Source organism: Aquarana catesbeiana, linkage group LG01 (genome assembly GCF_042186555.1).
Source record: "Aquarana catesbeiana isolate 2022-GZ linkage group LG01, ASM4218655v1, whole genome shotgun sequence".
In the NCBI taxonomy this organism is placed as follows: Eukaryota; Metazoa; Chordata; class Amphibia; order Anura; family Ranidae; genus Aquarana; species Aquarana catesbeiana.
In genome coordinates, this window is record NC_133324.1 from 447472080 (window position 1) to 447495096 (window position 23017).

Here is a 23017-nt window from a genome sequence, read left to right on the forward strand (position 1 = left end):
CTAAGAGATAAGTAGGGAAAGAGAGGACATTTCTCCAAAGCAAGAAACAATGCCCTCTGAGGCAGCTGTCACTGGAGCAGCTATTCCCATTGGAAGATAACTCTTCACCTCCAGTTCTGGTGGCAGCTATTTAAAATTTAGATTTCTTATCACTTTCACCCTGGTATCAATGGTAAACAGGACACATTGAGAGGGTACATCTTGGGGCACAGCTGGGGAAAAAACTGGCTAAGGTTTTAATCATTTTGGTTCTATCCACAATTGAAAACCAGAGAAACTTGGGGGAAGTCAACAAAGCTGCTGCATGCCTTTTCTGCTGTTAATCCCTCTTGTTAACGTAATGCACCAAATTCATGAAGCATATGCAACACTTCTGGTTCTGACAGCGACTCACGCACCAACTTCAGGTAGTTCTAAAAAATTTTAGATTATGATGCAATGAATGTGCCAAATTCAAAATAAAATGCAGACAGTTTGAATCTTACAAAAGTGGAGCTAATTAAAACCAACTTTCTTTTAGCGTACAGAGAGAGAAACTGGCTCACAGAGATTTTTAAAAAGCGTCTAACATGCATTCTAAAAAGTGGCTCAGCATGCGAACAATTCAAGTACAAGTTCTAGGCAGGTACATGAATTTGTTGCATTCTGCACCACTTTTAGGACACATGAGAGATACGTTTGCAAAATCTGTCTGCACCAGTCTTTATGAATTCCAAGGTTTGTGTCTAGATATATTTTGTTTTAAAATGAAGATAGACTTCAGTGTCTATGCCACTGGCATTAGTCCCCCTAATTTCTCTTGCTCAGCCTGCTTCCTGGACAAATACTCGAAACTTCCCATTTATTAACACAGCATGACATCTATAGCTTTTAGATACTCTCATCTGACATCGTGGTTCTTTCCATCGTGAGAACAAGAAACTGAAAAAGTAAACTTAAGAATGGCTGTAACTATTAGAAATACATTGATTTGCTGATTAAAGTAAACAAGTTTTTTTTTTTTTTATGTTCTGTCTAATCAATCTATTGTAAAACATAGTCCTAGGAGTTTAAAGGGCAATGTTTCATGGGCCCATAATTTACCATTTAATCAAACATAATTAACTAGCCACGGAAGACATATAAAACAATGTGAGGATATTTGTATGAAAGCAAATGAGAAGGAACACTTTTTTATAGCCTTAACATAATTAAATACACTTTAAGACACGATTAGTAATTTTACACTCTATTATCCTAACACGATGAACAACATCCCTGCCTGCTGCAAATTAAGAGACCAAAGTTTGCCTGAAATGACTTTCAGCATGGATTTAAATAGTAAGAGATTCCTGCAGTGGTGAATGGGCATGGCTGTCACTCACTGTCTTCCTTCATTGTACTGGATCACACATGCCTCTGCGTAACCCCTGCATTGCCATTACTAAACATAATTTTCTTTACAGGCCTGAGCTAACCAAAGAATATGAGCACTCAAGGAACAAATACAAGAGTACGTGTGTCAGTAAACGATGCTTTTTATATAAATACTATAACCAAGCAAATTATAATGCAAACAACTAAGTCAAAGTCTTGTTAAAAAGACACATGTGCAAATACAGGACAGGAAAAAATTAACTAACCTACACATGCTCCTTATCTCATGCTTTTCCTGTATTCAGCATTACACAGACTGGCTTTTTTCTGGGCATTTAAAAATAATATTGAATACAGGCATACCCCACTTTTAAGTACACAATGGGGTTTATTTACTAAAGCTGGAAAGTGCAAAATCAGGCTCGCTTCTGCATAGAAACCAATGAGCTTCTAACCCCAGATTGTTCAATTAAGCTTTGGTAATAAAACCTAGAAGCTCATTGGTTTCTATGCAGAAGCGAGCCTGATTTTGCACTTTCCAGCTTTAGTAAATTAACCCCATTGTGTACTTAAAAGTGGGTTATGCCTGTAATAGTATCAAATATAAAAACTTCTATGTACTAACAGAACACAGATGTGCTGCTGAAAAAAATTCCCACTCCAATAAACTTTATAGCACCATTTATGTTACGCCTAATGTCCACAATGAGGGGGTTATGGTACCTTAGACACTAAATCGAGTTTTATATATATTAAGCTCAATTTACAAACACCAACCTAAAGTACTCAAAAATTCATTAAGAGTCTCATAAAGAATGCCGTAGACTCTATCGCACCTCCACAAGATAAATGTAGGTGCGGGTGACAAATAAATGTTTCTGTTGGTTTCAGACACTTTATCCTTAGTGTGTCTGAGCTTCCTCCCTACCACTGCACCTATCATATAGACTGTGCTGTGGCCAATGAGTTTTAAAGCTGGATGGGGGCAGTCTGATGGAGATTCACAGAAACTAGTTCTCCATCAGGTCTGCTCCCCTTGTGATTGACAACAGGCAGTGGGCAGATTCATAGCCGATAGACAGTCTGCTATTGCCAATAAAATATGCCCACTGCCTGCTGTCAATCACAAGAAGAGAACAGACTTGATGGAGAACTGGTTCCTTAGCTTACCCATCAGTTTCTGCCATCTGTCTACATCACTGGTAGCAAGTCTTTTGGCTGTGACAGCATCATTAACAACTAGTGACAGGGTAACAGCGGCAACTCCCTCTCTGCTACACAGTAGTACATCCAGTTTATCCATCTACAAAGATGGAGATAATTTTTCTGAAATATGGTGTAGCTATAGAACCACTTTGTAAAACAGGTATTTTTAGAATTACCTGAATCTTCTGCATGCGTGTCGGTACAGCTACCAAAACGGGCGGCAGGGCTTTTTTAATCTGGCACAGGCCATTTTAAAGAGCCATACTGCTAGTCTTGTAAGTACTTTTTTAAATTCCACCCTCTATTTCAGCCATGTGACTGTAATTTTTAAATTTCGTTGGACTCAGTTGAAAATAACTGTCCTTTTTTGACATAAACGATACTCATTCTGGGCCTAGCAGAGATGTACGGGGGCTCTACATACATATACCTTAGCTTTCATCTATACATTTATAACACCAAGACTGCTATTTACTGTAGCTGTATAAAGCATAAGCATTCATACAAGAATCCTTCTGATTGTAAACAAAAAAATGGACGTACCTGGGAAGGGGATGATAAAGATCATAGGGCATAATTTGCTTGTAACCATCACTGTAAGATAAAAAAAGTTCTCATTAATACAAAAAATACAAGAAATCTCCCTGTAATGAAAATTCCCTAACAAGATTTTTTTCTCTGCTCAGTTAAGCTTAACTTAAGGCCAGCTATACATGGATTGAATGTCAGCTGGTTCAGCAGGAAGCAACCAAGATTCGTACCATTAATGGGCAGGCTGAATGTACCAAGTTGATCGACCAATCAACTTGGGTACAACCAGCCTGCCGGATTCTCTTGCAATTATCACTAGCAGCTATAGCAGTATCTGTCTTTTCCCAGCGGGGGCGGCTTCCCCCGCCCCGCCAGGAAAAGGCAATGGCCTGGCAGGAGCGATTCCCGCATCAACACTGACTGTGCAGATGGGGGAAACAAGCACATTTCTTTCCTACAACCACAAGAAATTTGCTCCATGTATGGTCGGCCTAAGGCATACACAGCTGTGCCAACCCACAACTGCTCATAGTGGTTTCCTAATTAAACAAAAAGTAGACCTAGTCACTTTAAAGTGCTTGTATAGGGCAGTACCCAGTGCAAACAAGATCAACAAAGCACCAAGGCCCATTCAAAGCACTCAGGTCCATTGTTATACATTGTGCGTTAACGTGCATTGCGTTACGGCAGCCTATTCAATTGAAATGGGCTGCTTCACATTCTACAGGCTGAAAATTGCTCATGCAGCATTTTCTCTACCACAATGCATGGTAGCATGTTACTGTACATTGTAGTGTGTGCATTACTGTAGAGCAACGGTATGATTGGGAACTAAGAAATCCAGAAGCAGAGCTGAAGGAGGAACAGTAAGCAAATTCTGCTGAAGGGAGTCATAAAGGTCTCTGCAGCTCACGTTAAACACAGTAATCTCCTCTTTCTCTGTGTGATCATGATTAGAGAATTACATTTTCCAATGCTAAACTTTTATATAATGCAAGTGTACCACTGACTCTAAGGCACCATTCACGCCGATGCAGTTTGTTGTGAGCGTTTCTGCCATCCTTTTTAGGTGTTTTACAGCGGTTTTACCGCAATTTTTCCACAATATGCATTTTTTTAAAGGATTTTTTTGGGCAAATTTATTGTAGGGCAGATTAAAAAATTGCAAATCGCGGTAAAACACCGTAAAAACGCACGCTTGCTTTTTTGCATGCTTTTCTGTAGCTTCTCCATTGAAGTTTATTGAACCAAAAGATATCAAGTCCCCTAGAACCTGTAAAAGGACTCTGATAATCACGAAAGGTCTTCGATACTCATTCATTGTTCAGAGGTTAGAGTCATCTTTAAACATTGTCTGCATTGAAGAATGAAAGATTTAGTGATTCACTGATTGTTTAGCCTAGGCTCACACTAGTGTTGCTGCATTATCTGGTGTTTTTCCAGCACATTTTAATGAAACTTTTTACATGCTTTTTGATGGGCTTTACCTCCTCATGCATTTTTTGTGTAGGAAGAGGAGGCAGGTTGACAGATAAAAACCCTGACAAAAAAGGCATGTACATGCATTTTTCTCATACTTTTCATGTGTTCCCATTGAAGTCTATGGAGACAAAAACACACTTTGCTGCCCCAAAAGAAGCACCTGCACCTTTTCACAAATTGCACTGCACCATGTTACATTGGTGTGAATAAGCACCATAAAGTGATTTCCATTGTTGTGCATTGCAGCATGTCAGCAGATGCAGGAGAAAACGCACTAGTGTGAACAGGACCTTACACTACCATTATCCTTATCTCTTTCTACTTCTATAAATACTCAGAGCATTATTACTAAGATAAATTAATGGCCAATATCATTCAAATGCACTGATCCAATAATAGAGTGAGCTGTTGTTCTTTAGTAATATACTGTACAAAGACCACTGAATGAAGGTTTATCATTGAGGCATAACTGGCAATCAGGGAATGCTGGCATTTGTTAAAAATTAGTATTGCTAAGGATATCTATAGGCTGGTGAAAGCTACTCTGGTTGCTGAGCCCCATGAAGGTCTGCTTTAATAAAATAAAAGTAATTTTCCTCTGAGGAGCTTAATCACAGTTGGGTGCAGCTGCTTAGGGGGCAAGCCTTGGGGGAGCCAAGAGATGTAGAAGATGCAGCACATGTGTGCCTTGAGTGGGGTCAATACTACCTGAATGCCAGACACTTCCTTAGCAGCCTATAAGTCTAAAATGACATGTCTGTGATCCCAAAATGTAATATTATTGTTCAATTGGTTTTAGTTAGCCTCTATCCTAAACTAAGCTATGTAATTTGTGCTGCTTGCCATGCCCACTTTAGAAATGAATTAGTGCTAGGTATATTAAAATAAAATACGCTAAACTGGATAAGTATTCTTGAAGAAGCATCTGCATTATATTGCTATTAGCAGTTCCTCTGACTATCAATCAAGTACTGAGCAGTCATGTCAACCGAGATGGTTCAACATTTGTTTAACATTAACAGGCTTATTTAATACGGGGGAGCAAGAAGAAATAATGATGTGAATAGTGGAAAAGCCCATAGCAGGTCATTTGAGGGATGATTTGATGAACAGTACTAGTTCTAGTAGTACAGAGTCGCATTCAAGGCCTTGTTCCCTGGAGCCCATGTATCTAGCTGCAGGTGCAACTACTGTTGCTTCATCACATACACTATATGTTCTATGTTGTTTTGACAACTTTTCTGTTGCTTGTCTGAAATCATTGCAGTTAAATGCTTAAAGTATATAAAAAACCCAATCACTAAAATCTCATATACTCTTTAAACAGATAAATGTCATTTAAAGGATAAGTTCACCTTTTTTTACAAAAAAAATACATGCACATTTTTTTGCAGGTAAAAAAATGTGCATTTATTATTTTTTTGTTTTAGGTGCTTGTAAAGCATTGCACCAGTGATCAGCAGATCACTGATGCTATGCAGATCTCCTGCAGATCTGTCAGTGTTTCTACTTGCTCGTACCTCGTACTAACATCGCTGTGGTAGTTCATTGTGAACTACAAGCCGACAGCCGCTAAGGCTGTGGAGACTTGTGGTTTTCTATTCACAGAATGAGTGAATGAGTGGAGTGTGTTTTAAAAATGTTGACAGCTAGCAGGGGGAAAAGATTCCCTGCTAGCTGTCAGAGCGGGGATCGGGGAAGGGGGTGGGGGAACAGGGGCCGGTCCTTTTTATAACATGTTAATATGGGTGTAACATGTTATGAAAGGTAAATGTATTCTTTAAAAAATATATATTTCTTAAAAAAGTATTTTTACCTGCAATTTTCAGTAAAATATTACCTGGTGATTCTGCTAAAAAAAACCTTGCTCAGGCACTTTGTATTATAGCGTGACCAGGGGTAGTTGATCCAGGGAATATCCAATTGCCTCCTGGTGAATCAAGAAGGAATTTTTTTCCCCCACTGGAGCAAATTGGATCATGCTTTATTGTTTTTTTTTTGCCTTGCTCTGGATAAACTGTGGTTATAGGATTGGGTATATAAAGGTTTTCTGCATATGGGTGTGTGTGTGTGTTTTTTTTTGCTGTGTCGGTTGAACTAGATGGACTTGTGTCTTTTCAACCAGACTTAAAGCGGGTTGTAAAAACAGAAGGTTTTTTATCTTAATACATTCTATGCATTAAGATAAAAAGCCTTCTGTGTGCAGCAGCCACCCCAGCACGCCCTAATACTTACCTGAGCCCCATCTCTATCCAGCGATGTCCATGAGTGCCTTGGCCGGCCATGACTTTCCCTCCTGATTAGCTGAGACACAGCAGTGGCGCCACTGGCCCCTGCTGCTGTCAATCAAAGTCAGTTAGCCAATCAGGAGAGAGAGGAGGCAGGCCCGAACCGGGGCTCTGTGTCTGAATGGACCATGGAGCTGCAGCTCAGCTCATTTGCCCCCATAGCCAACTGCTTGCTGTGGGGGCACTCGACAGGAGGTAGGGGCCAGGAAAGTCAAAGAGGGACCCAAAAAGAGGAGAATCGGGGCTGCTCTGTGCAAAACCACTACACAGAGCAGGAAAGTATAGCACGTTTGTTATTTTTATAGAAAAAAAACAAGACTTTACAATCACTTTAAGCCTAGTACACACAGGCCGAATGTAGGGCAGCATGGGCCGGTTCAATAGAAACCAGCTGACATTCAGCCTGTGTGTGCTGCAGTTGGAAAATGGTCTGCCGATCGACTCCCGATCAGCGCTCACAGCCAATGGCTGAGAGTGCTGACCAGAGTGTTCTGGCAGGGGGGCCACTCCTGAACACAATAGAACAGAAGGAGATATTGCTGTACTAACATCGGATAGTTAGTACAGCGGCTCCTCCTGAGCTGTCAGTTTTTTTTTCAGCCCTGCTGGGTTGAACAAAAAAAGACTACTAGTGTGTACTAGGCTTAAAGCAGACCAAAGACGATTGGAATCATCTCAGATGGTTCAGCATGGACTGGACATGTATGAACCATGTATGGGCAGGCTGATTGTACCCAAGTTGATTGACTGATCGACTTGGGTACAACCAGCCTGTTGGATTTTTCTGCCGATTACTGCCAGCGACTATAGCTGCTAGCAATAATCCCTGTGTGTTCTTCCAGCCAGCCCCCCCCCCCCGCCGGGAGTACACAATAGCTCTGTGGGATTCCCCCTTCATTGATGGGGGAATTGAGAAATTTTCCTTCCTGTAGCTCAAGGTAGCAGGAAAGTAATTTGCTTCAGCTATGGCTGGCTTAACTTGTCCCAGGTGATTCGTGCTGATAGCAGAGAAAGGAAGAAGCAGACAGAAATTAAACTTAGTGCTCTTAACTGAGAAAAGTAAACACTAGAAAAGAAATTTGCTTTGTTCATATTTCATGTCTGGGGTTTACAACCACTTTAAGCTCTGGGTGTACATATGCTGTGGCTGTGATGCTTTGCTTTATGTCTGAGGCAAGAATTAAATCCATTGTTGCATCCCACTGGCTGTACTGCCACCCTAATGTGACCCATTAAAGTGAATGGGGCCGTGCCGCAACAGAGTGCAATGCACATGGTTGGGACGCAGTGGTGAAGGTTTTTAGAGGTTAAGCAGACAGTGAGGAGGAGACATAATGCCTCCTCACACCTCTTAAATACCTTCTGAAATAAGATCCTCCGCAGATCACTAAAAATGATTGCTAAGCTTTCTTTTGCAACTATAATGACTATCAGATATAAGTACATGGATCTTTAATCAAATCCAGCAAATCCAATGTTTCACTGAAGAAATGAGGTTTGCTTTGCCTGAATATGCACGTGCTGATATGCCCAGTTCCTGGGGATCAAGGGAATTAAAAAACTCTGTTGCTGATTTTTGATATCCTGCAAATAAAGTGAATCAAAGGATTGGAGAAACCGCTTGCGGAATGTTAAATTAGCGTATCTGCTGACAAATTAGTGGTATTAGTTGGTTGGCTAATCTTTAATATTATGACTACTACCGCTATTTCTATTAGCAAAAGGTTAAAATATCAACTTTCTATAAATAAAATTGTATTTGGGAATAAACAGAAGTAAATGAGTCACATCGCTGTTTGAGCCCCTTAATTAGTATATGAATGTAATCTCCTAGAAGGGGCCGCCTGCGATAGCAGAAAACTGTAGCACAGTACTCATTGTACTGTAGAGCTAATTAAATGAATTGCATGAGCAAGAGGTGGTGACAAGTTAAGAAGAAAAACGGCTGGTAACATCCTGTGAAATCTGCCAACTTTGGGATGAACTGAAACGACCTATGTGATTTACTGAGAAAATTCTGAAATGCTTGTCCTGATATTATAGATTTATTCATCACTTGAAGAACAGAGCCTGATAAAATCCACAGCACAGGCATCATTTTACTGCGTACAGGCTAGAAGAAAAACTTCAGAGCCTTGCACTTAGTTTGATCTGAATAAAACAGTGATACAACAACTGTTCTCTAGGGACTCCTTGCTGGCTTATCACCATAGATAGAGCAAGGCCCTTTCCAAACCAGGAAACCATCTGTGTGCTCTGGCATTTGGTAAAGTCATTTCTGACCTGAAGTGAGGTAAAAATGACTGACAACAGAAGAGATTGTACAGGGCGATAAGTCTGGATAATGTGCAGGTACTATAAACATAACCGTGGCTGAGGCACAGACTGCTGCAACATGTAGGGGACTGGTGAACAGTCATGCTGTATTATATATGGGTTATGAATGCACACAAAAATGGATCAAAGCATTTCTGTTCCTGAAGTGTTTGTATAGCCAAACCAATGTTCTTGTTTGGATAGAGTAGGGAAGGGTTAAAACCTGTTTCAGTTTATTTTTTTGCTGCCTTTGTCCGATTGAGGAGATTTTCCTTTACTTTCTATCCAAGAGGCACAAAAGGAAGTGAGAGATAATCTCTGCAATAATAGAGAAATACCCTTCTTAGGGCTTGCTTATAATTGCAAATGTTGGGTTAGGTGAAAAAAAAAGGGGGTTGTACTACTCCCCCCCTCCTCCCCTTTTGCGTTCAGCAGTGAATGGGGTCAGGGGGCAACCTCCCTGCAACTGCAGTGGTGTGGAATTTACAGGGTTCAAACAGGCAGGTGAGGAGGTAATATATCGCCACTGTGGATTGCTTTTCAGAGGGGTGGCAAAGGCTGCCTCTAGTAAAACTTAGCCTTGTCATGAGATTAGGAGACCCTAATGGGAAGTTTCCCCTCACCTCTTGTTATGGTGACAACTCAAAAGTTTAGGGTTTTTACCTCACTTTCTGTCTCATTGACACTTCTCGTCTCCACAAATAGATAGGGTGAATCTACTTAGAAGGTAGACACAGACAAACTTTACAGGGGTTATAACACTCAACAGCTCACTATCTTTTGATAAACAGCAGAGAACAATGGTTCTTATAATTATTGTGGCTCCAAAACCTTCCATGACCAAGAGTAAAAACAGTTTATTCTCAAACAATAAAAGTATGGGAATCGAAAATATGTATTGAAATGCAGAATGGCTCTGTAAGAGTGAGGCTTCTGGAGTAGGTTGAGGTCTCTCCAGGAGCAGTGTAGGTGCACTGTGGTAGACTGGAGATCACTGCAGGGACTGGGCACTGTTGGATACTGTTGGAGGTTGGAAACATTATTTAGGGCAGGAGACTCTGCAGCAGGCGGGGGGCACTGTGTTGTGGGGGTTGAGGGCTCTCAGGGAGCCTGGGGGTACTGTAAGGGGTTTAGGGACACTGCAGGCAATTATGGAAGGCTTGGGGCACTATGGGAGGCACTGTAATAGGATAGGGGATCTGCAACTGGTGAAGGCCCAAGAAAAGAGCTATGCCCTGGCAGTGGGCCACAGCCTAGTGGCTGAGAACAATCGGCATAGGAAATTCCCCTTTATCTTTTAACTACACAGTAAAAAGCTCTTAAATAAAAATCACAGTTCCCCTCTTCCGCTGACATTCTCTACTTTTTCCTCAGTTTTTTGTGACGCTTATATGAACAATATTATAAAAAGTCCATGTGTACCCACAAATCTTTGCTGGGTTTGTTTGGTTTTAATTTATGAACACACTATGTCTTGAATAAGATGTATGCATGTGGCTTCTGTTGATAAAACCATAAAATTGTTGGCTTTGTATGCCTATTTTACCTAATAGGTATGCTGTTCCTACATCAGGACCAGTGTATTTTCTACACTTAATACAACTTAGGGTAAGAACATTCAAGTATAAACATACATGGCCTCTAATTGCTCACTCACGAAAAAGATGTCATTCTACCCTGATCACTTTAGGGAGAAAAAGAAAAGCCACTGTACATATTTCAAGTAAACTTCATTATTGAATTTCAAGGAACAGACAAACATATGTTCATAATATATGTTCTACAAATTACTCAGCCAAAGCTGTTTTACTTGCATGAATAAACAAGGAACTTGTTACTGACCATCCCAATAAATCTCTCTAATCAAGGTTTTCGGTGGAGGGTGAAGACAGAGGTAACATAATGACAAAAAAAGAAATCTTCAAAGACTCTCATAAATATATTATTATTTCTATCATCAAGGAGTAAAAAATGTATACTGTACGCATAAAAATCCAAAATATATCACACAGCAAAAGCCAATCTCATCAAAGTACAAATGCATATATATGGGCCCCGACTGGACAGAAGAAAAACATGCTAATGAGATGCTTCTGCAGGCTACAAGCACTGATTGTTCTAATTCTGTTTGCTTCTGAAAATTTTTAAGGGTTAATAGCTTGTCCAAATACCAGTCTGTATGAATGCTTCTAGTACTCTATAGTGAAAAAACAAAAGGTTAGCCCCACTCAACCTGAGAGCATCATTCATTATCAAGACAGTCTGGTTTGTCTAGAGGTGAGGAAACTTGCAATGATGGGTGGACAGCCTATACAGCTTGTTTCAACATGAGCTACGAAGTAATTGTTTGCAAAAAGACAAAAAATAAAAATAAAAGAAGGCTTTCAAGTACTTTAGAAAAAAGAAAAGAACAAATCCCCTGAGTGGTAAAATAGCATCAATCTCTGCATGATTTATTCTTTGCGGTAGTATCTTCTAATAGCTTGTGGAAATATGATACAAACAGCAAACAATTGATTGAGGTGCACAAAATTACCATAAAGCAGTGGTTTTCTACTGTTTGAGTTAAAGTGTCAGTTCAACTTTACAAAAAAAGCACACTATGCTGTCCCATATTAGTGTGCTAAACCTACCTACCACTATGTTTAGAACTACAAAGACCACAACCGAATTTAGAAGATTCTTCATATCTTCTGCAGACAACAGTGGCTCTTTCCCAGGTTATTGCAGGGATGGGGCAGCCAGTAAGGACCAGTGCCTACTTCCTTAAGCTGTGGCTAATTAACTTCCCATCTGAAGGTGCCTTTATAGTTCCAGGGCCTGTAAGTCCCGATGACTGTAAGGGTGACATTACAACCACCACTGTAGGGGGGGGCATTCTTCCCACTGATCTCCAATTTTTCAAATGAACCCTGATAGACTACCCTTAGCAGGGATTAACCGAGACACGAATATTATTCTTGTGGGGTGAAAAGGTTGAGAATGTCTGCCTTTTAGGGTATGTTCTTTGCTTTCTAATATATTCGGTGAGTTTTTAAAAAAGCAATCATGATATGAGCAATGAACTATCCTGCAGTAAACGATACCAACTATCACAAATCATATTTTATCTGACTTAACTACAGTAAATGTAATACTCTTTGGCTACTATCTGTATTTTACACACCATCCCTGTTCTTTGCATCGATTTACTGCATTATCCAAACCAGGTAGTAGGGAGGAGAGGGGATTGGATTTGAAAGCAACAGTGAAGCCCAAACCCAAACACTATAAAAGAGATAGAGGACAAATTTCCTGATTCTTGGAAATATCCTGATGAAGATACAAGACCTATATAGACCAGAACTATACAATTATATTAGTAAAACAGCATAACTCAAATATGATTATAAACATTTTAATATGGTGTTGAAATTATGCACAGATGGGCCAGCAAGTAAAAGAAATGACCCCAGAATACAATTAAAACCAAATAGAAGTTAAAACCCTTCCCCACTATATTCTGATCTAGAGAAGTGTTTTGGTACAGGTGGAAGGGGCACATCAAAATCAATTTTTTTCATAGTTTAAAAACACTATAGAGACAGGAAAAGGAATATGGCATATTATTTAAGTCCAACTTCTTAAAGATTTTTCTTTTAGTTAAGAGCATAGCGGAGAGGGTTTAGAACCTCTATCAGGATTTTTGTCTGACTCTTCTGGGGAGATCCCTCCCTTTGTGTGTTACTCCTGTGGCATCAAGACAAGAAATGAGGAGATTAGGGTCAGTGGGACCAGGTAGCACACATAGGACCTCTTTGTGTCCCCATTGAAAATAATGAAAACCAACAGAAGTTGAAATTCCTTCTCTTTCAAACAAAAAAAAAAATTGGCCAGAAATGGACTTTAATTAAAAAGGGATTGCTATGAGCACACAAACCTGGCTAAGCATGGGTCCATGTTGCACTCCTGGAGCCTGGGTTTGGGTTTGACATTCTCCGGATAGTAATGGCAGTACTGATCTGCCACTACACGGCCACTCCTCAAATCATAACATTCTGCTGATGTTAACTGATAACCTGCAATAACAATATGTTATTTAGAAGGGTAGATGTTACAATTAAATACCCCCTAAAGCAATAATAATAATTTTACATTAGGTGTGGATGACAGCTCATGCATACAGAAGTGATATGGATAAGGCAACTAAAAATCACAAAAAATAAATAAAAATAAATGTTATTTTCCTTTATATGTTATTTACTGGTGTGGTAAATAGAAGATTTTTTTTGAATGTTTGGCCCTACTTCTCTTATGGATCACAGGAGTTCAGTTCATTCTGCACTCCTGTAAACCGTTTTCAGCTGACAGCGGGCTAAAGCCTGCTGTTGGCTGATGTCACTCAGCAGGTCCAGGCTCTGGACAGGCAGCTGGGTCAGTCTCTCAGTGATCCGCTGGGAGACTGAGCCATTCGCTTCCGCCCCCTCCACAGCCCAGTGCTCCAGTTATTGACAGTCACCAGCTCTCTGCTCACTGAAGTCTGAGAACCAAGCCATCAGCAGCCTTTGATCGCTCAGTTCTCAGTCTTAGAAGCAGCGGAGGACAAATGCAGCATCGGACCGATGCTGCATCCCACTAGGTGAGTGTAATTATTTATTTTTGGAACCCCATACTGCTCTTTTAAGGCTGAAATCTAGGCAAACAGTTAAATACAAACATGGTTACATTCAAGGGCATGGTTTTGCCTACCAAAGGGTTTGTACCTCTGGCCAGGCAGTTCTGAGATTTGAATTTGCAATGCAGACTTCTCAAGTCTCCCGCAACTCGCGGGAGTCTCCCGCATTTGACGGCGGGCTCATGGACACCCGCGAGTGCGGCACGATCTCCCGGATGTCAGCCACAGCAGCCCGAGCCGCCCCCTCCTCCCAGCCAGGAGAGGTAGTGGCATCGCTATGGGGATCGATTGTGCCAAAGTAGGTGCAGCACAGGACTTCCTATGTGTCCCAGACTGTTACTCCGCCCTCCTTTCGTAACCCTCCAGCTCCCCCAATCACTGAGCTCCCGGCCCTCCACCAGTCCAGGTCAGAGAGAGTTAGGAAGCCGGGACAGCCAATGGGAGGTGAGCAGCAGCTGTGTAGAGGGAGCTTGTGTCAGATTAAACAGAGGGAGGAGTGAGTCCAGGAGTGAGTGAGAGAGAGCTGGTGAGTGTGAGGATGGTGCTCATTACTGTTATACACTGCAATGTGTTCTCTGGCAGCACTGTGTTCCTGGCTGGCTCTACGTGCTTCCACACAAAGCCTGGTGACTGTGCAGGCAGCCCCTGAGTGGTGTACACACATGGTGGGAGCATGGGAGCTATAGAGGAGTGCTGGTACCTGGGAGGCAGGTGATATAATTTGGTGAGAAATCCTGACTGGTCAATTATTCTCCCCAGGTGACCTTGTCTGGGGGAAGGGGGACACTGATCAAAGGGAAAGTACAAATTTCAGGTGATTTCCCCATTTCTCTGTATGCATCCAGATCACACTGACCCTCCCCAATATCTGTTGGCAGGCTGGCTGAGCCCATTTGCTGTTTCCGCTGCCCTGATGTAAAGGAGAACTCTTCAGGCTCTGATGGTGGGGGTGAGGGGGGTTGCGTGAAACGCCACGTGGCGTCACCTCCATGAAATGGGTTTGCTACCTCCCTGAAATTAGTTTTTGCAGGTTGGGATGTCTGGCAATGCATCACAGCTAGGTGGATAGCACCACTTTCTCTGTTATAGACTGTAGAAGAAATTCAGTAATTTCTTTCCTTCACCCTCAGCTTGCTGACGGGATAGTGAATGAGCAGTAGCAAACAGATGAGGCAAACTCTGCTCTCTCCCCCTATCTGCAGGCTTCATGTCAGCACATTCTTTCCTGTCCCTTCCTCCCTACAAGAGGCTGGTTGTAGGTCAAATTCAGGTACTAACAATAGCTGCCTTTAATAAAATATATTTAATGGTCTATTAATGAATAGCTAGATGCATAATTTGTGTCTTTTATATCTTGTTGGAGTTCAGCTTTAAGTTCCTAAAATGTTTACTCTATTAAATCAAAGATGTACTGAGATATAAATATGCTGCTTTTGCTGATCTCCTTCTGAAATGCTTATTGTCTGGCTGTCCCTGGCTTCAATACTTACCTGGAACAAGCATGCAGCAGGTTAAAACTCCAAGCAAAATATTTTCTTCTGCTAAACCAAAACTCCACAAAAAGAAATTAAAAGGTTTTCTTAGTAGAGTAGGGGAAGGTTCGAATTCCTGTCAGATTTTCATTTATATCTGCATTCCTAGAATGTAAGCTCTAATGAGCAGGGCCCTCTGATTCCTCCTGTATTGAATTGTATTGTAACTTTACTGTCTGCTCTCATGTTGTAAAGCACTGCGCAAACTGTTGGCGCTACATAAATCCTGTATAATAATAATAATAAATGTTGCAGATTTTAATTTTACTTCCTGTTTGGTAAAGCATTGTAACCAGGACAGGGGGAAGTGAGGGGAAATCTCCCTAAGTTCAAAACCTTCCCCCACTCTATCCAAAATTAGAAAAACATTCCACATGTATTGAGAAAGTGTTCCAACCTCTTTTAGCTTACTAATGTTTCCCCACTGGAGCTATTCACTAACTTTGCTTTTGTTTTACTCCTTGCACTGGCACAGGAATTGAGAGGAAAGTTCTCCAATAGAGACGGCAGCAATAATAACACCTTTTTGTTAGTAGAGAGGAAAAGGGTTATACAGATCTGTGGGGGTTGTTTTGCTATCTGTGTCCACACTAGGGATATTTTAACTTCCTGCCTGTTGACACAGATGTTTCCCCATGTCCCCTGCACAGGAAGTGAGGAGGGAGATCTCCCCAACCTGGACGCAGACATTAATAAAATGCATGGTTGGTTGATTGCTTTATAGATGTAAGTTCTAGATGTAATCATTTTGTTGTTATATTGTGGACACGTCTCCCATATTTCCTGATGAAGCAGATTTGTGATCTGAGAAATGCAATGATTATTATCCCCATCTAGATGTAAGAATCATCTACAGCTGATAAGAACTAAATTGTTTAGGACGGTAGAAATACTTTAAGTGTGCTGATCAGTGGATGATTAAGAGTAAATATTTAATTTGCTTGACAAATGGGCAGCACAGTGACCTAATGGTTATAACTGCTGCCTCGCAGCACCGAGTTCCCTGGCTCTTGGAGTATGCACGTGCTTGACTGTGTTTCTTCCAACATTCCAGGTAGGTTAATTAGCTCCTGTCTAAAATTGGCTCTAGAATCATAATCTACTGAGCACGTCCAAGATGGCTGCTTTACCATCTACCTCAACAGCACATAAAGCTCTTTGGGTCCTTAGGGAGAAAGGAGCTATAATGAATAGTAATAAAAGCCTTTTTACCTATGTTATACGTTCGTCACTTGTTATTATGACACCTTAAAGTGGTTGTACACCCTGTACAACCACTTTTACCTATAGGTAAGCCTATATTAAGTCTTACCTGTAGGTGCTTGAAATATCTCCTAAACTTCCACGGTTTAGGAGAGATTTACGAAAGACCCGAGCGCCGATGTCACATCGTGCCCTTTCTAATAGGGGTCATGCCGTGACTGGCATGTACAGGAGTGACGTCACGCGACTCCGGCCAGTCACAGAGCCAGAGTTCGCGGCCCCGGAAGGAAGAGGGGCAAAGACGGACGCTCCCTGCTAGTGGGGACAACATTGCGGGCTTCGGTTTCAGGTAAGCGACACATAATGGGCTACTATGCAATGCATAGTAGCCCACTATGCTTTACCTTTGCAGGGAAATAAAGAAGTAGTAAAACCAACCAAGGTTTACTTCCTCTTTAAAGCCACATGGTAAAACATTGTTTTTGTGATAGACATAATAAAAAGCTGTGAAAATTTTTAATTCTCCCCAGCTCTAGTAAAACTTAGCAAAATTGCTGCATTTTAGTCACTCCCGATCTGCGTACTTGCTCAGGGTCAGTCAAACTACCAAGACCACTAGATGAGCATTTTTAAAAAGGGAGGTTAGCAATGCCAGTCTGTCTTAGTATATGTGTCCTTTAAAATGGTCACATTAGTATCCATTAAATGTTTTTACCCAATTACATAGGGCAAAGGGCAGCCACAAGTAAATGATAGCCATGGAGTTTCGAATTTCAATAATTCTTCTACAGGAACTTTTAAAAATAGATTAGTTACTATAGGTTGCTGCCTTTGGCATTATGCTAGTAAATAAAATCCAGACTGGCAGGTGGTCCCTGCCTACTCGTGTAAGTAGTCAATTTTGTCACATCATTAACAGCAGCTTAATTACATCTAATCTCCCAGTCAGTCAGCATTTAGTTTAAATAAGAGAGTCCACTCAGGTGTCCATAAAAGTGCTCTCACTTTCTACTATGTATCTAATTTCATAATTCTACAATTCTGCTCCATGATTTATCTGTTACAGTAATTTTTATGTTGCTGGCCTATTCTGCAGGGTAAATATTATTCATCTACTTCGGTCTGTGTCACTAAAGAGCTAACAATCAAATGTCCCCTCTACAGCTCTAAAGATATACAGAAACACAAAGTATGGTCAGTTTTGGGTGCAAGCCAGCCAACCTATGCATTCTTGGCCTGTGGGAGGAAATTTGAGCACTGGGAGGAAAACCACACATTCATGGGGAGAAGGATCTATGGTAAGCACTGAAACCCTAATTAAAGAGTAAAACCAGCTTACCAAACCTGACATTTTGTTTTAGAATTGTTTTATAAAGTGTCAAGAATTCACTTATTTAACAATTTATTCATACAGCATATGTGAATATGTAACAGATCTTTATATATAACATGCTCAACATGCAAGGTAATTAAATTATGCTAATGCACATAAGAACGTATACATTAATACATATTAGAAGTGCTGGAAGTGACTATAATGCAAAAATAGCACATTTGCAAATAATCATTAGTGGTATCATTATGAAACTCATATAAAAGCATTGGTGGTCTCCCAGGTTCCCAGTGCTGCAAGTGTTTACCTATGGCAGAATTCTAATAAACTTTGGTATCAAGAGTAAAGTTGCTAAAACACATGCACTCAATGGTTACTTTATTAGATATACCTGATCATTAAAGTATACAACAAATCATGTGGCTGCAACTCAATACATAAAATATGTAAAGAATGTCTAGTGGTTCAAATGTTGTTCATCCAAATATTATAATCTGGAATATGCATGGTCTAAGCTATTATAAATTAATTATTGTTGGTGGCAAATATGGTATTTGCAGCATTACAGAAACTGCACAGTTTAGGGGATTTGTATAGGCTATACTATAGAAAGTTACTATACTATAAAGCTATTATAGAAAAAACATCTTGTTAAAATGTAACTAAAGGCAAAACGTTTCCTTTTTTTTTAGTTTTAGACAGAGTGGAGAGGAAAAGGAACATCTGTTAGATTTTTTTTTACTGTCTGTGCCCCCTTTAGGGTGACTCACTCTCTCTATTTGTTCTGTTTACCTTCATCATCGAAAGCGAAAGTAAAAGAGAATCTAAAATTTTGGGTTGATATCAGAATACTAACAGAGGGCAAATCTTCCAATGGGGGCACTACCTCTGGTGACACATTGGGATTCCCTCACTATGGAGGGATTTCATTTTTACTTCCTGCTTTGGCTGTCGGACAGAAAGTGAAGGGAAATCTCCCCAATGGGACATAGATGGCAAAAAATAAAAAACACTGACAGGGGTTATACCCCTCCCTTACTCTATCCAAAATGTGCCTTTACTTACACTTTAATTACTGAGAAAGGTCTGAAGACAATGGTCAGACTATCAGCTACCAGAAAGTAAACTGTCCAAATAGGCGACCTATACAACAGTGGTGTACAGAAGACCATCTGTTAATATACAACATAACAAACCTTGAAGAGGTATGGCTAAAACAGCAAAATGCTATTCTCATATAAGCTAAGTGTAGGATATTTCGAAATAGGTTCCATTGTCTGATGAAGGTGTGACTTGCAAATATTAGGGCAAAGGTTTGGTACATAAAGCATAAATCCATGGGTCCAAGTTCTGGCAAATAGAGATTTGTAATGCTGTAGGGAATGTTTCCATGGTACACATTAGACTTCTTAAAGCAGAGTTCCACACAAAAGTGGAACTTCTGCTTTAAGCAATCCTGACCCCTGACATGCCATATTTGACATGTCAATTTTTTTTTTTGGGGGGGGGGGCGGGTACCTAGTTTTGACAGGTACCCATCTCCCACTTCCACCCAGGCGGCCCCTCCCTCCCTGCAATCTTCTGGGACACCTCAAAGGTCCCAGAAGATTGCACAGCCATTCAGGACGTGCAGCATGTCTTGAGCCGGCACCACGGAGGGAAAGGGAGAGAAGCGAGGCTTCGGTCTTCCGCATCACTGGACCATGGGACAGGTGAGTGTGTGTTTATTAAAAGTCAGCAGCTACACTTTTTGTAGCTGCTGACTTTTAATAAACACAGAAACGGGTGTAACTCCGCTTTCATACAAACTGATCAAAGTGTGCATACTATTGTGTATCTGAGTATTATTGGTAAGCATGTAAAACTCCTCATGGGTACTAAAAATACTAGTAATAATAATAGTGTCAAATAAAGGGACTACTGAGTATATGGTTTCAAGGTCTCTTTTACCTCCTCCACATGAAGCTGAACAAGGAAAAAAATCAGTTTCTCTCCAGCGATGTATTATGGGTTGATAGAAAATAAACTGTACAACACTATCTGCAGCACCAGTGTAACGCACCTGGAAAATAAAATAATTAATTGTTAATGATTGTACATTATCATCACCTTATTGCTTCCCATTATTAGAACTCTGTTCACAATCAAAGATTTTAACCTGTTTATGTTCAAGAAGTAAATTATTGCACACTGTAAAAACAGTTAAAGACCATTTTATTAAAAACTGATAATTACATTATGTGAATGATCCCCTCCCCCCCTTTCTGTCTGTTTTGCAGTGCAACTTGATGGGTCTCAATCAACATTCTGCATTTTCCATAATGAAAAATGAATAAAACATACAGCAATGAGAGGGAGTCTCCAGGAGATATAATCTGCTTAGTGATTTATTATATCCAAAACCTAGAAAATGGTAATTTAAAGTGATATTAAACACAAAAACAAACATTTATGATATTGCAGCTCATCAATTGTTAGATGGGATGGCTGCATTCATTTTCTTTTTTAGGCTGGCTTTCTTCAATTTTCACCTGGTGATCTGGCCAGTAAATCTGATGTTTTTCAAAACAACAAGCTTTTATGCAGATTTCCCAAGTTTCTGGGGATGAGAAAACTATTTACCACTGACAGGGGTGCTTAAAATGGTCAGCTTTTATTTATTTATATAAAACTTTTTTTTTCCCTATAAGGAAACAAACTGTTTGCTCTACCTGCTTAAAAAGTATTAATTGAAAAGTCTGTCGATAAAGTAACAAGTGAGAAGCCCACATCCTTAATTGGGTACACAAAACTAGAGACAACCTCTCAATGGGACTTTGTAGAGCATCAATCACTTCAATGATATATAAAAGAGTATTTTTATTTAAAAAAAAAAGTAAAAAATATATTCCATAGCACAATACAATAAAAGAAAAGATGCAGTTCACTTGACAGATAACCATTGATCAATCAACACATTGATTTGATGAAGACAGTTATAGCCCAACGCATTTCGAAATTTAATATATTTTAGCTTTTCCTTCTTCAAGGACAATTAAATGTCAAAAATATTTATCCGTTAAGGTGAGAGGAATTGCAAATGGAACCGCATCAATACTTAAACAGAAAGGTTTATCCTTTGCTGCTGTGAGTCATGGGTGGAACAACCGAACGGGGGGGGACCCGTGAGAGCATCTGCTCCCCCAGCCACTGAGGGATACGTGATCCCCACCACGTGGTGCCTAATGTTAGTATATAGCCAGCATGGTCAGCCCAATTTGAATTTTCCAATGCTACTCCACTGTTGACAAGCAGGTCTAGATTTTACAGGAATTTCAACTGGTGTTGTTTGAGATATTTGGACTGACCTTGCTTTATAATGTTACCCTTTTGGTTGAATGGTCTTAACTTCAACAAGCTTGTAAATGTAATACCTCTATTCCAGTGAATCCTGCCACAAAATCCCAGGGCCTGCTGTCCTTTAATTAGGACTTTTTCTTTGCCTATTTACACCATTAGAAAATTCAAATTGGGCTGACCTAGCTGGCTATATACTAACATTAGGCACCACATGGTGGGGATCACGTATCCCTCAGTGGCTGGGGGAGCGAATGCTCTCACGGGTCCTCCCCCCCGTTTGGTTGTTCCACCCATGACTCACAGCAGCAAAGGATAAACCTTTCCATTAAAGTATTGATGCGGTTCCATTTGCAATTCCTCTCACCTTAACGGATAACTATTTTTGACATTTAATTGCCCCTGAAGAAAAAGAAAAATATATATTAAATTTCAAAATGCGTTGGGCTATAACTGATAACTGATAACTGATTATGGGGTACCATGTCGCAGTAAGTGGGCTTAGCACCATATAGCAATATGGTGTGACCAAATCCCCATATTTTTTGATAATGTTTTTCTAGAAATGCTTAGGTGTTTTAAACTAGCCTGGCTTGAGGTAAATGTCTTTTTTGCATGTGTGCGCTGTAATATTTTCTTCTACTGTATGGTCTTATGGCTGCACCATCTTTAATGCATTTTTTAGAGTGTGCCCCCCAAATATCTTGTTGGGCTATAACTGTCTTCATCAAACCAATCTGTTGATTAATCAATGGTTATCTGTCATGTGAACTGCATCTTTTCTTTTATTGTATTGTGCTATGGAATATGGTATATTTTTAACTTTTTTTAAATAAAAATACTCTTATATATATCATTGAAGTGATTGATGCCCTACAAATTCCCACTAATAGGTTGTTTCTAGTTTTATGCTTATAAAGTATTAGCTGGAGTTTGGCTTCATTTTGTTGGTGTATTTAAATCTGCTATTACATCTAGTACTCCCCCCAGACTGACAATGCTTCTATCCAGATGTGCCCCCTGTTCTCATTCATCCAGAGTGGAGACACTCTAATGCAGGAGGTGTGTTACTGGCCATTTCACCAGGTAAAAACAGAGGGAAAAAGCCTAAAAAAAAGCACTGCAGCCATCACATCTAATGATTGGTAACCTGCAGTATACTACATTTTTAGTTTTGGGTTAAATACCGCTTTAAAGCTGACTTTTAGCCATCTAGACCAGTGATCTCCTTAGAAAGGAGCCAAAGGTCACATTCAAATCAACCCCTCACTATATCCCAGATATGCGGGCTCTACGACTCTTCACAGCAGGCAAGTCTGCCAAAAGTGTTCTCCCAAGCCCCCATTTAGAACCACAAATACGTACAAATACAATTTTTAAAAGCTTACATACAAATTAAAGAAAAAGCTAAGGGAAGGGCTCCAGAAGTTAATAAAAAAAAAATTAGGGTAAAGTAAAATTTTAACTACAAATTTCAGGGTTAACAAAAACTAATAAGAGTTAGCTATAAATTTTATTTTGCAATTTGTTTCTTTTTAAAGCCCTACAATTATGTTTCTGGCACAAAGCACTGTTTTCAATTTGGCACTACAAAAAGTGAACGCAAATTTAAATAGTTTACACAAAACGATAAAAAAAATCAGCAAAAAAATTGCTAAGGGAAGAAAGGGGTGAAGGAGATAATTAAAACAAAATTAAACTAAAGCTGAATAGAACTAACTAGGGGTTTTTAAGGGACCAAAACTGTGTTAAACAATAAACCACTTTTTCCCACACCTAA

The 23017-nt window shown here is 40.0% G+C and overlaps 1 protein-coding gene across 2 annotated transcripts in view; it reads right to left on the reverse strand.

Moving 5' to 3' along the window:
• The window catches only part of ADAMTSL1 (ADAMTS like 1), a 527411-nt gene that overhangs the window by 235574 nt on the left and 268820 nt on the right, over positions 1 to 23017 (reverse strand). For both annotated transcript variants that reach the window (XM_073636588.1, XM_073636596.1), the window contains exons 8-10: positions 19852 to 19963; positions 13099 to 13237; positions 3106 to 3156 (exon numbers count right to left, since the gene is read on the reverse strand). In XM_073636588.1, the coding sequence (XP_073492689.1) occupies positions 3106 to 3156; positions 13099 to 13237; positions 19852 to 19963 (302 nt within the window). The remainder of the gene's footprint in view (positions 1 to 3105; positions 3157 to 13098; positions 13238 to 19851; positions 19964 to 23017) is intronic.